We start from the raw sequence: 19,135 nt of genomic DNA on the forward strand, positions 1-19,135 counted from the left end.
CACTTGAGGCCCATGCTAACACTCTTGGGATATGGTTTCAAATTCCAACATGGCAACTGGTGTAATTTAAATTTAATTAACTAATACATCTGGAATTGAAATCTAGTCTCAATAACGGTGACCATGAAACTATCAAATGTCATAAAAACCCACCTGGTTCACTAATATACTTTAGGGAAGGAAATCTTTACCTGGTCTGGCCTACATGTGACTGCAGACCCACAGCAATATGATTGACTCTTAACTACCCTTTCAAATGGCCTAGCAAGCCACTCAGATGTGCCAAAACATTACAGAAAAGCTGGAAAGAAATAAAACCATATGGGCCACCCAGCGTCAACCTAAGCACTGAAAATGACAACGGTACACCCAATCCTGTCAACCCTGCAGAGTCCTCCTAACAAACATCTGGGGGTTGTGCCTAAATTGGGAGACCTGTTCCACAGAGTAGTCAAACAATCAGCTGACATACCATAGATGCCGGTGTATAAGTCAACCATTGAAGCCTCAAAAAAATTGCTCCAAAAATTGGGGCAGACTTTTCAGGCGAGTAGAAAATGTGAACCATTGGTGTGGGCAGTAGCCATTTTGAAATGTGGAAAAAACAGTAATTCATATCAAATTATTGTGGCATAGTTTGTTGAATAACTGTACAAAGGTACCTTTAACCACAATGAAAGCGTTATAAAACCCATCAAATTCATTGGCTTCAGCATCCGTACAATGAGTTCATCTATTCATTCCGAGTCACTTTGGCCATAGCATCATTGTAAGGATCCCACTTTGGATCAAATGCGGAGTTTTCAGTTTTAAAAGCATCGCTCCACAACAAATCAACTTTACCTCCATTCATTGATTGGATATTCTGCATTTTTTGAATGATCTGATGACACTTGGTGCACTAATAGCATCCCACAATTTGATGACGAAACCACAGAAAGCACCAAGCATGTTTAGTGAAGGTTTTTTCTCCATCAACCATCCACCTATGCCAATTGGAGTGAACACAATCCTTGAATGGCTTGTCGAGGCACATATCCAAATGTTGAACTACGGACTTTAAACCCCTTGGTATAACGACAATGTGGGTGTTATTTCTTCACAGGCATCTCTTGATCTCATGGGATCGGAACATGCCCCACACTACTATGCGGCATTCTTTACATAGAACAGCAGAACGCCTGTTATTGATCCATAACTTCATTCCATCCTCATCCATCCAACCGTTGTCTTGGACATGCACAAAATCTCTTACAGGGAACTCTTGGTTTTATACTTGAAAAATTATCATAGGTTGCAATTTCATTCCATCGGCCATGCAGTCTAGTACCACCATGTATCCTGTCTTCTCATGTCCTGTGGTTTTCACTGGAATTGTTTTCAAGTCTTTCCACTCCACAGTTTGGTTGATGGGCATATTGAAATTCATGGGCATTTCATCCATGATGCCAATGTGACATAATGGGTACTCATGTTTTTGCCAATGTCTAAAGATGAATCACTGGAAACTGGTAATTTTGGTACTGAGGTCTTTTGGTTGCCTCTGAGCAACTTTCGTCTTCTGCTGCAACAGTAGACTGTTTCATTTCATAAAGCAGCTACATCAACTAGCTGTTGCTCTGAAGTCTTTGCTGGACTCAGGATTTGATTTGGCCCACTTAAGTGTGTATATATGCATTGCATTCCTAATGATGACAAAAGCATCCTGATGATTTTCAAGGACCCATTCTAATACATGCTTCTCAAGATCAGGCCAGTGGGTGGTCCATGTTCTGATGGTGCATTTGGTCCTGGGCATCTTCTTCATGGTGGATTCCTCCTCCTTTCATTCAGCACCAGTTTTTCACTATCAAATTTCTTCACTACAGCACAGTTACTTGATGAATTAGCAAATATTATGACTTTTAGGTTAAAATCAGCTTCATACTTCATTCATTCTGTTGGAAGGTTAATTTCTCCTTGTCTTTTGTCATGTGGGGTCTGTTCTGTGTGGCCGTGCCTTAAACTCCCACGCACCTTCGCAACACAGCCTGTATCGCCTGCTTAGTCCCTTGCACGAATTTGTGAGGCAGGAAATTGAGGCTCACTACTAAAGCAAGTATAGTTTGTCATGATTAAAAAAAGGGGGGGTGCGACTTTTATCCAGAGTATATGTAAACACGATTTTTGGGGCCAATAAAATGGGGTTGTCGCACACTTCATCATCTACAGTAGTCATATTGTACTCATCAATCATACCATACAGCCAAAGTTCCATGCATGACAATCACTATCCCTGGATCTGTCCTGCCGGTGGGACAGGAAATATCTACCATAGATAGCAGCACAATTGTACACAGTTGGAAGGGAGCTGCCTTGGGAGTTCTCAACATTGACTCCAGACCCCATGAAGACTCATGGCATCAGGTCAAACATGGGCAAGGAGACCTTCTGCTGATTACCTGTGACCAACATCCTTCAGCTGATGAATCAGTATTCCTCCATGTTGAACACCACTTGGAAGAAGCACTGAGGATGGCAAGGGCACAGAATGTACTCCAGGATAGGGGACTCCACCAAAGGTGGCTCAGTAGCACACTATTGGCCGAGCCGGCCAAGTCCTGAAGGTCATATCTGCCAGACTGGACCTGCAGTAGGTGGTTTGGGAACCAAGAGGGACAAACCTAGTAGGATCTTGTCCTCAGCATGCTACCTGTTGTAGATGCATCTGTCCATGACAATATTGGTAGGGGTGACCACCGCACAGTTCTTGTGGAGATGAAGTACTGTTTACGTACTGAGGATACCTTACATCAAGTTGTGTAGCACTACCGCCATGTTAAATGGGATATTTTCAGAACAGACCTAGCAACTCAAAACTGGGCACCAATGATACGCTGTGGACATAACTATATTCAACCACAATCGATAATCTCATTGCCCCGCATATCCCTCACTCTATCATTACCATCAAGCCGACTGGAGGAGGTTTCACAAATATCGCCATCCTCAGTGAAGGAGATCATTGCTTCAGTGCAAAAGGCATTTGAATCATTTACAACCACCTGCAGCCAGAAGTGAATTATCAATCTTGGCCTCCTCCTGAGGTCCCCAGCATCACAAATACTAGTGTTCAATCAATTCAATTCACTCCACTCCACGTCATGTCATGAAACAGTTAAAGGTAGTGGTCACTGCAAAGATTATGGGCCCTAACAACATCCCAGCAGGAGTACTGAAGACTTGTGTGCCAGAACTAGCTGTGCCCCTAGCCAAGCTTTTCCAATACAGATACAACCAGAATTTACCTGACAATGTGGAAAATTGCCCAGGTATGTCCGGTTTACAAAATGCAGGACAAATCCAGTCAAGACAGTTACCACCCCATCAATCTACTCGCCATCATCAGCAAAGTGATGGAAAGTGTCGACAGTGCTAGGTCTGTTCTGAATATATCCCACTTAATACGGTGGTAGCGCTACACAACGTGATGTAAAGTATCCTCAGTACTCAGGAATATCTTGTTCAGCAGTGTTCAGTTTGGGTTCTTCTCTTTATTCTTTCACAGGATGTGGGCATCACTGGCTAGGCCAACATTTATTGCCCACCCCTAATTGCCCTTGAGAAGGTGGTGGTGAGCCATCTTCTTGAACCCATCTGTTGTAAGAACACCCATGGTGCTGTTAGGGAGTTCCAGGATTTTGACCCACTCAGCTCATGACCTCATTACAGCCTTGGTCCAAACATGGACCAAATAGCTGAATTGCAGAGATTAGATGGAAGTGACTGTCCTTGGCATCAAGGCACCATGTGACTGAGTGTGGCATCAAGAAGCCCGAGTAAAATTGAAATCAATGAAACTCAGAAGGAAAATTCTCCACTAGTTGGAGTCATACCTAACAGAAAGGGAGATGGTTGCAGTTGTAGAGGCCAATTATCTCAATCCCAGGACATCACCACAGGAGATCCTCAGGGTAATGTTTCAGGCACAACTATCTTCAGTTGCTTCATCAATGACCTTCCCTACATCATAAGATCAGAACTGGGGATGCTCATGGATGATTGTACAACGTTCAACACCATTCACAACTCCTCAGATGCTGAAGCTGTCCGTTTCCAAATCTAGCAAGACCTGGACAACATTCAGGCTTGGGCTAATAACATTCATGCCACACAAGTGCCAGGCAATGACCATCTCCAACACGAGAGAAACTAACCACCTCCCCCTGACATTCAATGGCATTGCCATCATTGAATTCACACAATCAACTGTCCATATCTAGAAGGCACAAGTCAGGAGTGTGATGCAATATTTTCCACTTGCCTGCCTGCATGCAGCTCGAACAACACTCAAGAAACTGCACACCATCCAGGACAAAGCAGCCCACTTAATCAGCACCTCACCCACCACCTGAAACATTCACTCCCTCCACCACCAACGCACAGTGGCAGCAGTGCGTACCATATACAAGGTGCACTGCAGCAACTCGGCAAGCCTTCTTCGACAGCAGCTTCCAAACTAGCAGCCTCTACTATGAGGAACACCACCACCTGCAAGTTCCCCACAAGGCCGCACACCATCCTGACCTGGAACTATATTGCTGTTCCTTCAATGTCACTGGATCAAAATCCCGGAACTCCCTCCCTAACAGCACTGTGGGTGTACCTACACCACATGGGCAGCGGTTCAAGGAGGTATCTCACCATCACCTTCTCAAGGGCAATTAGGGATGGCAACAAAGGCCGACCTCGCCAGCAATACCCAGACCCCATGAAAAAATAATTTAAAAATTAGGTTGTAGAGGGCGGTCCATGCCCATTAACCAACAGCATGAAATACAATAGTGGAATGAACAGTAACTTCAACAAAGTCAACCAGTGTATAAAATCATGACTGATAACACCATAGCAGTAGCCTCACTGTTATAAACCTCACATACCACTGTGTATAAAAAAGCTAGCTCATTCACTTCCCACTGTGGATCTAGTATAAATCAAATGTCTTTTTAAATACTAATTCAGGTAGGAAGGACAAAGAAAAAATAGTATGTACACTGCATGACAAATATACTGAGCATATGCTTCATCATTCCCTATTTGAAATTCTCCTCCAGCTGAATAGAGATGAGGGGCGAGCACTGCATGGGAGAAAATGCTGCAAGCTGCCTCGTACCTTCTCCTTAATTTGTTTGGAAATGAAGAACTAAGCTGTAGGGAATTTGCTGCTGTAAATGATATGCCGAAGTGCACTGAGACTTAAGCGAATATAGAATGATCCTTTACTTATAGGATTTTAAAAAATACATAACCTTCCAGAATATAGTGCTTAATGTATAAACAGAAACTTTTCTGAATAGTGCAATTAGCAGTAACACTGTCCTGCAAATCAACATCAGGATGCAGAAAGCTTAACAAAAAGTCACATTATTGTCACACTGGGATAGAGAAAAAAAACCCAAAACACCCCTCTTTATGTACATGTTTTAAAAAAAAGTCCATTACTCCCTTTACAGTAACATTACATTTAGTATAATACATCAAGATGAGATTTGCCCCAAATCCAAATGCTATTAATTCAGCAAAGCTTTTCAATAGTGGATTTGGAAAGTTCCTAAAGCACAAGATGTAAATCCTGCATCTTCTGACGATCTCATGTTTTGTGTGGACTACCACTGGAATCAGGTCAGTATTTATTCACTTAAATAGGAACAGGAAATTCCATTGTGTCTGCACAGTTTACTAAAGCACAAAAGTAGAGTGCAGAGTTTGATGGAGATGGTAGAAATTAAAAGTTGCCTAAAAGTAACCTTTCAATATTCATTCAGTAAAGAAGGTGTGCAACTGTTTCATATCGACACAGATGGGGGAAGGGGTGGCGAGGGAGGAATAAAACACATTTATCCAAGTGTCCCGCTCGTCATATTTGTGCAATAATTTCTACTAGAAAAAGGTGTGCATGGTGACAGCAGAGTCCATGCCAGTTTTGAATAGATAACCATACTCATCCCCCCAGGCCATACAAGAAAAATACTCACTTGGACAATATGCTGGAGAGTGTCTTGCATCTATGGAGGTACCTTCAATAGCAAAAGGAAGGGAAACTGTACTTTTCATTTGTAATGATTTATAAACGTATAATATGATGCAAGTATTGACTAACTGAAGAGCTGAAATCATCTATTTTACTGCTTACAAGAGGGAAATTAGTAACACAGAAGGCAAAGAATACAAACACTAAGACAAGAGACTTTAACAGTATCTATGATCACAGCAGGTTCATGGTTGATTATAAATTTATTGAATTAGTCATTTCAATTCATTAAAAAAAACTCAGTAATTGGTCTTGTACTTCACTAAATAATAAACAGGCTGAATTTAAATACTGCGCTATCATCTATGCCAACAGACATCCCCTCTCGGATCTTAAGCCAGTGACATCCAATTTATTTCATTGTGCAGAGTACCACTGAAAAAATAATTATGAAATTGTGCACAAATACATCATTTAAAATAAAATGTTCTTGGGATGTGAGCCAAGTGTCTGCCCATCTCTAATTCTTGAGGAGGATATAGTGGGTTTCTTTCATAGCGTTTTACCACTGAGTGGCTTGCCAGGCAACTTAATAGTCTATAAAGTAGCATGGGAGTGGAGTCACATGTAAACCACATCAGATAGGAGTGGCAGCTTCTTTACCTTTAACAGTATTAGTGAACCAGTTGTGCTTTTCTGACAGTTCCATCCTGCACGCTCAATCCTCAAGCTGGATTTATGTCATGGTGAGTCATTACGGTACCGAAGGAAACCATTCAGCCCATCGAGACCAGGCCAGCTTTCTATGGAGCAAGCCAGTCTATTGTCCTACTTTATCCCCATAGCCTTCAAAAATTTATTTCCCTGAATTGTACATTCAATTGTCTTTAGAAATCGTTAATTATTTCCACTTCCACCACCACCACCACCACCATGTGCAGAGAGCTCCAGGTCATTACCACGAACTGGGTAAAAATGTTCTTCCTCACATCCCCTCTGCAACTCTTGCCAAAATCCTTCAATCTGTGCCCCCTAGTCCTTGTACTATCAGCTGATGGGAATAGTCTTTCTATATCTATACACCTCTATCAAATTTCTTCTCTCTTTCCTTTGCTCCAAGGAGACCAATACCAGCTTCTCCCATTAATCTCGCAGTTAAAAGCCCTCATCCCTGGAGCCATTCTAGTGAACTTCCTCTGCAGCCACTCAAGGGCTCTCACATCCTTCCTAAAGTCCTCTACAAATGCCAATGCAATTTGTGCAATTCAGCATTTTTAATGTTTTACCTCTGAATTCAAATATTTGCATCATTTCTCTTTTTAGCTCAATTGTGTTCTTTACTTTGCAGATACCAAATGCAACTTTAATGCATAAAATTACACATTGGTTGAAATATGGCAAGTTCTATTTCAGCCACATTACATATTCCCACTAACAGAATGATCATTCTTACTGCAAGGTATAACCAACATATCTTTAGAGAAAAAATTTAAATTGTCCTTGATGAACTCCTACATCTATCTTCTATTAATGGGGAGAACCCTACTTCTTTAAACATAGCCAGGTGCATTTTTGTTCCTACTTCAAAAGAATAGTTCATCACACCATCACAACTAGATTTTCGTGGAGTTAGGGAGACTTCACAGCTTATCCGAAACAGCATGGGGAACCTGGATCCAGAAACCCTGCTTCTATATCCAACAGATCCTCTTTTTGACGGGCTGGGGGGGTGGGGGGTGTATGGAAAACAGGGACGGATGTGACTCACACATGGAGGACACTCTAACTTAGCAGGAATGTGAGGAGGAGAATTAGGTACAAGGATGTCATCAGCTTCAATGATTCAGCCCCACCTCTGGCCATGGACTCAGCGATGACTGTTCCAATAATGCCCAACACCATCTCCAACACTGGGGTTACAACATTCAGATGGCCTCTCCCCCTACGATTAGTTCCTGCTGCCTTTGGTTGTCCTGCAAGAGAGAGGGGATTGTCAATGAGTGTAGTGCAGTATGTTTGGGTGGGGTGATGTATCTGTTATAGCTTAATAGCTGGCAGCATGTGCAAGCTGTGAGAGGTGGATGTAAGTCTTGCAACGGTTTAAGTGTGTGAGGGCAAGGTGAAGCTATGAGTATTAGTATGGGTTCTAACTGTTAAGAGATTGTTGGCAGGTGAGTGCTGGGTGTGTGGTGAATTGAGCAACGGTTGAAGCTAGTCATGCATTAGTAGAATATGATATTTGAAGATGCGTTCGCTGACCATGACCACTCGCGTAAGGTCATTAAGCTTCTGTGGCATTGCATCTAGGTTTGTGGTGCTGCCTGCACTCCTGGCATTCATCTCTGCACCTATCTGTTCGTACCACCTTCCCACTGTGTGTCAGCAGGTGTGTCTTCATCCATCATTCTCCTCCCCTTCCCCACCCTACCTCCTCTAAGACCTTCAGTGCAGCACTTTCTTGATGCCACTTTCTCCCATGGGCAGCCATTGCTCTTTGTTGCACAGAATATGTTGCACAGAGGTTGTCAGCACATCAAGCAGCCAGAAATCAAGTTTCACTTTGAGCAGTGTACACAAACTTTAAATAGTATATTCTAAACTGAAGTGATGCTAGCAAGCAACAATATTGGACCACTGTCTATGCAAGCAGCCCATGTTGACACTGGCTGCAAGCAGCAATGGTATCTCCATCACTCTCCCTGGCAACAATCTGAGATTAAACCATATTATGATAGTGACCATAATAAGGTAGAATTTTACATTGAGTTTGAAAATGATGTTGTTTAATTCATAACTAGGGTCTTAAATCTAAACAAAGGAAACTACAAAGGTATCAGGGGCAAGTTGGCAGCGATACATGAGGAAACTACATTAAAAGGCATGGTAGTAGACAGGCAATATCTAGCATTAAAAGGATTAATACATGGTTTACAAAAAATAAACATTCTCTTGAGGAACAAAAATCCAACAGGAAAAGTGATCCAACCGTGGCTAACAAGAGAAGTTATAGATTGTACTAGATCAAAGGAAAAGGCTTATAAAGTTGCCAAAAAAGTAGTAAGCCTGTGGATTGGGAGCTTTTTAGAATTCAGTAAAGGAGTACCAAGAACAAAAGATTATGAAAGGAAAAATGGAATATGAGAGTAGGCCAACGAGAAACATAGAAATGGACTGTAAAAGTTTCTATGAGTATGAAAAAAGGAAAGAATTAGCAAAGCCAAATGTGGGCCTCTTATGGGCAGAGACAGGAGAATTTATAATGAGGAAATGGCAGAGAAAACAAACAAATACTTTGTGTTATCATCAGAAGATATTAAAACCTCCCAGAAATAGTAGAGAACCAAAGTGCTGGCGGGAATGCAGAACTGAAATAAATTATTATTACTAAAAAAAACCAGTACTGGAGAAATTAATAGGCCTGAAAGTTGATAAATCCCCTGGGTCTGATGATCTACATTGCAGAGCATTGAAAGAGGTGGCTATAGAGGTAGTTAGATGCATTGGTGGTCATCTTCCAAAATTCTATAGATTTTGGAATGGTTCCTGCAGATTGGAAGGTGGCAAATGTAACCCCACTATTCAAGGAGGGAGAGAGAAAACGGCAAACTACAGCCCATTTAGCCTGACATCAGTGGTAGGGAAAATGTTAGAATGTATTATAAAGGATGTGACAACAGAACAATTCAAAAATAATTGTAAAATTGGGCAGAATCAACATGGATTTATGAAAGGGAAATCACGTTTGACAAATCTGTTGGAAATTTTTGAGGGTATAACTAGCAGAATGCATAAGGGGGAACCAGTGGATGGGGTGTATTTGAATTTTCAGAAGGCTTTTGATAAGGACCTAAATAAGAGGTTTTTTTAAAAAAAATTAGAGTGCATCAGATTGGGGTAATATGCTGGCATGCACTAAGAATTGGTTAAGGGACAGAAAACGGTGAGTAGGAATAAACAGGTCATTCTCAGGTTGGCAGGCTGTGACTAGTGGGCCCCAAACTATTCACAATCTATATCACTTATTTGGATGTGGGGACCAAATGTAATATTTCCAAGTTTGCTGATGACACAAAACTAGATGGGAATGTGAATTGTGAGGAAGACACAAATAAGCTTCAAGGGGTTTTAGACAGGCTAAGTGAGTGGACAAGAACATGGCAGATGGAATGTAACGTGAAAAAACACAAAATTATCCACTTTGGTAGGAAAAACAGAAATGGTGAGGAATTGGGATGTGGGGATGTCCAAAGGATCCTGGGTGTCCTTGTTCATGAGTCACTGAAAGCCAGAATGCAGGTGCAGCAAGCAATTAGGAAGGCAAATGTTATGTTGGCCTTTATTGCAAGAGGATTTGAGTACAGGAGTAAAGATGTTGTGCTGCAATTGTACAGTGCCTTGGTGAAACTGCACCTGGGGTTTTGGTCTCCCTACCTAAGAAAAGATATACTTGCCATAAAGAGAATTAAATAAAGGTTCACCAGATTTATTCCTAGGATGGCAGGATTGTCCTATAAGGAGGGATTGAGGAGACAGGGCCTGTATTCTCTTGAGTTTTCACTGAAACACAAAATTCTTACAGGGCTCAACAAGGTAGATGTAGGAAGGATGTTTCATCTGATGGAGGGATCTTGAACCAGGGGACACAATCTCAGAATGAGGGGTAGGCCATTTAGGACTGAGATGAGGGTAGATTTCTTCATTCAGAGGGTGGTAACTCTTTGGAATTCTCTACCGTGGAGAGCTGTCTGTGGAGGCTAACCATTGAGTAAGTTCAAGGCAGGGATCGATTGGTTTCTAGATTGTAAAGATATCAAGGGATATGGGGATCGTGTGGGAAAACGACATTGAGATAGAAGATCAGCCATGATCTAATTAAATAGCTGAGCAGGCTCAAAAGGCCAAATGGCCTATTCTTGTTCCTATTTCCTATATTCCTAAACCAGGTTTTTTGCAACCTTGGTGTCAGATTTGATCAAGATGAGCTTCCAACCACGTATTTGCGCCATCACTAAAACCACCCATTCCTTCCATAACATCACCCGACTTTACCCATCTTAGCTCATCTGCTGCTGAAACCCTCGTTCATGCCTTTGTTACCCCAAGACTTGACTATTCCAACACTCTCCCGTCTGGCCTCTCACTTTCTACCCTCTGTAAACTTGGTCATCAAAAAATCTGCTGTCTATCTCTTGCGTTAAGTCCCTTTCACCCATTACCTGTGTTCCCTGAAACAACACTGGCCTCTGATCAAGCAACGTTCACAGCCTTGTTTTCAAATGACTCATACCTCTTCCTATCTCTGTAATCTTCTCCAACGTCATAACTCTTTGAGAGAGCCACACACATATAATTGTGGTCTCTTGAACATCCCAGATTTTAATCACTCCAAAGTTGGTGGCATTCCGTTACTGAGGCCCTAAGTTCTGGAATTCCTCCCCTACAGCTCTCCAGCTTGACTTTTAAGACATTGCTTAAAACTTGCCTCTTTGGCCAAGCTTATGGTCATCTGACCCAAGGTATCCTATTATGTTAAAGCTGTTATACAAGTTAGTGTTTTAACAAGCATGGATAAACAGCACATATTTCTTGATATCTTTCCTAATAAAAATCTATATTTCTGAAATGTCAATTGATGCAGCATCCTAGTGCTAATATTTTGTCACATTTACACTGATTTTTTTTTGCACTGTCCTGACATTTTTTTTGCTCACGGAAATTTTTTGACATTTTTGCACTGCATTTCTATAATTTTTCTCTTCTTCACTCTTAGTTGTTCACACATATTATTCACATTTGACATTCTTCTACTTTTGGACACATTTTTTTCTCACATTTTTCATGCTTTGAAGTTTTTATGCATTTTCTCATAATTTTCACTCTGAAAATTCCAAGTTTTTTTTCACATTTTTACGCCTACTTTTTCAAGACTTGTCATTTTTTCCACACTTCTAATCTTTCAGATTTTTTTCTCACATTTTCCTACTATTTTCACAGAACTTTTCTCACATTTTCCTCACATTTTTCCCATCTTCAAATTTTCACACGTTTCCCTGACTTTTTTCCCTCGTCAAACATTTTTAAGATATATTTTGCACTTATTTTATTGTTGGAACTTTGCTTGCATTTTCTCACATTTCACCCCAAATTTTCACACATTTTTCACTCTGATTTTCCTTTTAAAAACAGATTTTCCAGCTATTTTTCACTACGTTTTTTCCTCACAGTTTCTTGTACTTTTCAGTTTGAAATTTTACTTATTTTCCTAACATTTTTTGTCTATTGATGCCTATAATTTAAACTGAACTTCTAAACCCAACTTTCTTTCTATAACCATTTGGCTTACACCTCCAATAACTCAAGTCAGATACCTATCAGACTATTGAAAGGCCACTTGGTCTGAGTACTGTTTCAAAGATTCACTTAAGGGCTGAGATTTTTTTTGGGCCTTGTACTTACTACCACTTCAAACCTCCTCCAACCATCCCAGATCAACATAGGCAATGCTACGTCTTAAGAGTAGTTGCCTCGGGCCAGAACCCTCCTGGTTCTAAAAAAGGGTTAAAAGGGTACTGGCAAGTCCCCAGGACCCCTAGGGTGAAAGAAATCGCAGCCTGTCACCCCATTTGGCTTATACCAGTGTCATACCCTTTGGCCTTAAAAATACCCCAACAACCTTTCAGAGGTTGACAAACCAGGTTGTAGCTGGACTCAGCAATTGTGCATGTACCTGGGTGACTTTATCATTTACAGCAACAGCTGGAGTGACCACTTAGACCACGTTCTGAAAAGGGGCAAACCTCGTAATGAACTTGGCAAAAAGTGAGTTTGCAAAGGCCAAGGTGACATGTTGTGGAACAGGGAAACATGCTACCCCACAAAGCCAAAGTACGTGCCTTAGTCGATTTTCCTAATCCCAAAAAACCACAGGGAAATTCAAACATTTTCTAGGGATGTGCGGGTTCTGCTGAAAGTTTGTCCCAAACTTTAGACCCTAGCCGCCTCAATAACAGATACACTAAAAAGAAATTCAAAGGTGGTGTGGACAGAGATGCACCAAGAGGCTTTAACAAAATTGAAAGCCGTCTTGAGAAACAAGCCTGTACTAGCTGCTCCAGACTTTAGTAAACCTTTTAGGGTGGCTCTGACACCAAGGATCAAGGGGTAGGAGTCGTCCTACCCCAGTAAGATGATTCCAGGATCGAATGTCAAATTGGCCATTTTTCTAAAAAGCTCAACAAACACCAGAAAAGGTACTCCACGGTCGAGAAAGAAACCTTGGTCTCCTTCTAGCTCTCCCGCATTTTGAAATCTATGTTCACCATGGACCCTAGCATACACAGACCATAATCCTTTGAAGTTTCTCCAGAAATTCAAAGCAACCAATTCCAGGTTGTTCTGCTGGCGTTTGCTGTTGCAGCCCTTTAACCTAAAAATTATCCACGCTGCAGGAAAGAACAATGTCATCGCTGACGCCTTTTCGAGTTTAAACCTTCAGAATGCAACAGGGAACAGGGATTACACCAGCTAGCTATGTGTCTGACTTCAAGTGTGAAAGAAAGAATGAATATATACCTCTTTTCTTTTTTCTTTTGCAAAAGAACATGTTAACATCACAGGACAAAGGTCAGTCCTCATCCTTGTGGAATCTCACACCTATAACTACAATTAATGAAACAAGGGAGCCTATACAGATGGCTTAGCTCCCCAGCCTGCACTTGAAACAAAAAGAGAGTCATTGAAACTCATTATACCTGCAAAGGCGCTAATAGCCACCATCCATCACCTAAGGGAACAATGGATTTTAACTAGAGATATTAAAACTGATTGTTAACCTGAAACTGCCTCATCACTGGGCAACACTACATGACCTTTAGAAAATGTTAATGTTACACTTATCACCTCCTGGTGCAACCTGCTATTAACATTCAACTGGTCAGCACCAAAGTACAACTCCAGGCTGACAACAAAGCCTGCCTAAAGTCTAAATCTCCTCGAAGCCTGGTTCTCTGGAAGATTCCTGCCTTTACCTGTAGAGCGGACCAAGTCTCTGCACCTTGGGTCATGTTACTGCATCATCTTTACTGCCAACTTTAAATGAATTCTGAAACTCCTGCTTTTAGCTAGCTGAACCTACCTGAACTTAAACTTCTATGTGAAGGAACTTTCACTGGACTCTGTCAATCTGGGCTCTGACATTCACGTGAATTTATATCCTTTTCTTTGATATAGGACAGCTCCTACTCCTAGATAGTTGCCACCCAAAAATTATGATTGAGTATGCATTGAGTGCTGCTATAGTCTGCACTGAGTGCTGCTTTGAGTGCAACCGAGTGTCAAGCTGGGAGAGTTTGGTAGTGATGTAATTTGGTGAAGAGGGGAGTTCTAAATTAATTAAGAAAAATAAATGCAATTACCATACTAAAGATGGCAGGGCAGACGATGTATCATGGCTGTAGCATGTGGGAGCTCCTGGATGCCACTGCAATCAATGGCACTTCGGCTCAGAGTTAATGAGCTGAAGGCTGAGCTGCAGCCATTGCAATGCATCAGAGAAGGGCAAAGTTACCTGGACACTTTGTTCCAGAAGGCAGTCACAGCCCTTAGGCTAGTATCATCTGATTGGTAAGTGGTCAGGGACAGGAGAGTGTGACTGGGAGACATGCAGGTTAAGGGGATCAAGAAAGTAGGTGTGGAGGAGCCTCAGCCCTTGCAACTAACCATCAAGTTTGTGGGTTTTGCAGCTTGTATGAACAAGAGCGAAGGCTGCAGTGTAGACAAGCAGGCTGATCATGGCACCATAGTACAGGGAGCAATTCAAGTGGGGGAAGTTAAAAGGAATGCAATGGTAGTGGGGGGCGGGCACAGTATAGTCAAGGCATAAACACTGTTCACTGTAGCCGAGAGTGGTGCCAGGGTTCGGTATATATACTCAGGGCTGGAGAGGAACTTGTAGTGGGAGGGGGAGGATCCAGTTGTTGTGGCCCATGTAGGTATCAATGACGTAGGCAGAACTTCTGCACAGACAGTATTGGGAGTTAGGCACTAAATTAAAAAGCAGAACCTCAAAGGTTCTCTGCATTATTATCCAAGCCACATACTAATCAGCAAATGGTGAATAAAATTAGAGAGATGAATGCATGGCTCAAAGACTGTTGTGGGAGAAGTAGATTCTGGTTTGTGGGGCATTGGCAGCAGTACCCGAAGAAAGGGAGGGCTGTACCTTTGGAACGGACTTCATCTGAACATTGCTGGGGCTGGTGTTCTAGCAAGTCATATTTAAACTACATAAAATGGAGAAAGGATCATGTAGGATTAAGGATTAAGTAAATTAAAGGGAAATGACAGGGCAATAGATCAAGATAGATACAAGGGTAATGACAACTGGAGTATGGCAGGAAGGGACAGAGATTGTAACTTAACAATGTGCCAGCTGATAGCGCCAGAGTTTACAAAACAGTAAAAGGACTGAATTACAGGCTCTGTCTCTGAAAGCCTGCAGCATTTGCAATAAAACAGATGAACTGTCAGCTCAAATAGAAATTCATATGTATGACCTGATAGCCATTAAAGAGACATGACTACAGGAAGCCAAAGCTGGGACCTGAGTAACCAAGGGTATGAGATATTCAGATAGGGCAGGAAGCTGGGAAAAAGTGGTGGGGTAGCTCGGTTAATTAAAGAGGGCATTAGTACTGTAGTGAGAGATTACTTTAGTTCTAAAAATCAGGACGTAGAATCAGTTTGTGTGGGACTACAAAACAGAAAGGATTAGAAAACATTGGCGAGAGTTGTTTGTCGGCCACCCAAGCAGCAGTGATAATGTAATTCACAGTATAAATCAGGAAATTAGGGTTGCCTGTAACAGGATAATACAGTAATAATGGGGGGTTTCAATCTAGATAAAAGGGAGGATTTTGCGCTTGTCAGGTGGGCCCAGGAGCGGTGCTGTAATGGTCCACTGCCTGCAACCGGGCCCCAACCGCAATTTCATGCACAGAGCTGCCTCAGGGAGCTGAAGGTTTCTAACATTAAAAATAAAGGTTTTAAAATTAAGGTAAACATGTCCCCTCATGTTAAAAATGAGATTTTTAAATTATTTTATTTTTAGTTAACATCAGAAACCTCATCCTTCCCGTGGATGAAGTTTCCTCAAAAATCCAAAGAACGCTTGGACTTTTTGCCCACCTGCCAACCGTAAGGTTGGACGGGCAAGGAATAATTGACTTTAATTAATTTATTAATGGGCTTAACAGCCCTCTTAATTGCCGGTGGGTGCACTACTGACTCCTGTGCGTGCTTGCCAACCAAAATATCGTGCAAGTACGTGATGACGTGTGGATGCTCGTCCGATGTCATCACGTGCTATTTCACACTCATGCTTGTTGGGTGTGCGCCCGCACACCGAGCTGAAAATCTAGTCCATAGACTGGAGAGGTCCTAATGTTGTGGAGGATGAATTTTTGGAATGTATGCAAGAGGGTTTTCTAGAGCAGTACACTGAGTAACCAACTAGGGAAAGTGTTATTTTAGATCTAGTATTGTACGATGAAAAAGGGCTAATTAATAATCTTGTTGTAAAGGAGCTTTTAAGGAAAAAGTGACCATAATAAAATGGAATTTTACATTAAGTTTGAAAGTGATGTGAAACAAAAACAGAATTACCTGGAAAAACTCAGCAGGTCTGGCAGCATCGGCGGAGAAGAAAAGAGTTGACGTTTCGAGTCCTCGAGGACTCGAAACGTCAACTCTTTTCTTCTCCGCCGATGCTGCCAGATCTGCTGAGTTTTTCCAGGTAATTCTGTTTCTATTTGAAAGTGATGTGGTTCAATCAGAGACTAGGGTCTTAAATCTAAACAAAGGAAGCTATGAGGGTATGAGGAGCAAATTGGCTATGGTTGATTGGGAATCTACCTTAAAAGATATGATGGTAGTAAGTTAATGGCTAACATTTAAAGAACTAATACATGGTTTACAACAAAAATACATTCCTTTAATGCATAAAAATCCAGCAAGGATTGTGTTCCAACCGTGGCTAACTAAAGAAATCAACGGAAGAAGTGTATAAAGTTGCTAAAAAAAGTAAGCATGATAATTGGAAGTATGTTAGAATTCTGCAAAGGAGAACCAAGAAAAAAGATTAAGAAAGGGAAAATAGAAGATGGAGAGTAAATTAGCAAGACATATATAGAAACTTCTACAGTCCATTTTTGTATGTAAAAAGGAAAAGATTAACAAAAAATAATGTGGGTCCAGTACAAGCGGAGTCAGGAAAGTTTATAATGGGGAATAAGGAAATGGCAAAGAAACTAAGCAAATACTATGTGTATGTCTTCATGGAGAAAAATACGAAAAACAACACAGGAGTAATGGAGCATCAAGTCCAGTGTAAACGGGGAACTGTCAAATATCAATATTAGTAACAAAACAGCACTAGAGAAATTAATGGGACTTAAAGTAGATAAATCTCCTGGACCTGATGATCTACATCCCAGAGTGTTGAAAGAGGTGGCTTGTAGGGATAGTAAAGGCATTGGTGGTCATCTTCCAAAATTCTATAGACTCTGGAATGGTTCCTACAGATTGAAAGGTAACAAATGTAACCCCACTATTTAAGAAAGGAGGGAAACAGAAAATGCGGAACTACAGACCTGTTGGCCTGACATCAGTAGTGGGGAAAATGCTAGAATCTATAATAAAGGATGTGATGACAGATCATACGATTGAGGAGGGGTAGGCCACTCAGCACCTTGAGCCTGCTCCACCAGTTAATACGGTCATGGCTGATCTGACTGTAACCTCAACTCTACATTCCCATGTATCCCCTATAATCTTTCACCCCCCTTGCTTATCAAGAATCTATCTGCCTCTGCCTTAAAAATATTTAAAAACACTGTTTCCACCACATTTTGAAGAAGAATTCCAAAGACTGATGACCCTTAGAGAAAAGAAATTCTCATTTCTGTCTTAAATGGGTGATCCCTTATTTTTAAACAGTAACCCCTAGTTCTAGATTGCCACACAAGAGGAAACATCCTCTTCACATCGACCCTGTCAAGACCCCTCAAGATCTTATATGTTTAAATAATGTCACCTCTTACTTTTCTAAACTCCAGCGGATACAAGCCTAGCCTGTCCAAACTTTCCTCATAAGACAAACCGCCCATTCCAGGTATTAGTCTAATAAACCTTCTCTGAACTGTTTCCACTGCATTTACATCCTTCCTTAAATAAAAAGGCCAATTCTGTACATAGTACCCCGGGTGTGGAATAGATAAATGACACAAAGCTGGGTGGGAGGGTGAGTTGTAAGGAGGACGCAGAGATGCTTCAGTGTGATTTGGACAAGCTGAGTGAGTGGATAAATGCATGGCAGAAGCAGTATAACGTGGATAAATGTGAGGTTATCCACTTTGGCAGCAAAAACAGGAAGGCAGATTATTATCTAAATGGCTATAAATTGAGAGAGGGGAATGAGCAATGAGACCTGGGTGTCCTCGTACACCAGTTGCTGAAGGCAAGCATGCAGGCGGTAAAGAAGGCAAATAGTATGTTGGCCTTCATAGCGAGAGGATTCGGGTACTGGAACAGGGATGTCTTGCTGCAGTTGGGCCTTGGTGAGACCGCACCTGGAATATTGTGTGCAGTTCTAGTCTCCTTATCTGAGGAAGGACGTTCTTGCGAGAGAGAGTGCAGTGAAGGTTTACGAGACTGATTCCGGGGATGGCAGGACTGACATATGAGGAGAGATTGAGTTGGTTCACAGAATCTCACAGCGCAGAAGAGGCCCTTTGGCCCATCGAGTCTGCACCAACAAGTGAGAAACACCTAACCCTACCTACCTAATCCCATTTACCAACACTTGGCCCTTAGGCTTGAATTAGGATTACATTCGTTGGAGTTCAGAAGAATCAGGGGGCGTCTTATAGAAACCTATAAAATTCTAACAGGACTAGACAGGGTAGATGCAGGAAGGATGCTCCCGATGGTGGGGTAGTCCAGGACCAGGGGTCACAATCTGAACATACGGGGTAGACCATTTAGGACTGAGAATGAGGAGAAGTTTCTTCACCCAGAGAGTGGTCAGCCTGTGGAATTCGCTACCACAGAAAGTAGTTGAGACCAAAA

The 19,135-nt window shown here is 41.7% G+C and overlaps 1 protein-coding gene across 9 annotated transcripts in view; it reads right to left on the reverse strand.

Moving 5' to 3' along the window:
- hivep1 (HIVEP zinc finger 1) overlaps nt 1-19,135 on the reverse strand; it is a 291,925-nt gene that overhangs the window by 180,191 nt on the left and 92,599 nt on the right. For 5 of the 9 annotated variants that reach the window (XM_041183504.1, XM_041183505.1, XM_041183502.1 and 2 more), the window contains 2 exons: nt 7,864-7,983; nt 6,015-6,056 (listed from right to left, as the gene is read on the reverse strand). The exons of 3 other annotated variants lie outside the window; for them this stretch is intronic. In XM_041183504.1, coding sequence (XP_041039438.1) covers nt 6,015-6,056; nt 7,864-7,983 — 162 coding nt within the window. The remainder of the gene's footprint in view (nt 1-6,014; nt 6,057-7,863; nt 7,984-19,135) is intronic. One more of the 9 variants, XM_041183507.1, reaches the window with a different exon arrangement.

This window comes from Carcharodon carcharias, chromosome 3 (genome assembly GCF_017639515.1).
Source record: "Carcharodon carcharias isolate sCarCar2 chromosome 3, sCarCar2.pri, whole genome shotgun sequence".
In the NCBI taxonomy this organism is placed as follows: Eukaryota; Metazoa; Chordata; class Chondrichthyes; order Lamniformes; family Lamnidae; genus Carcharodon; species Carcharodon carcharias.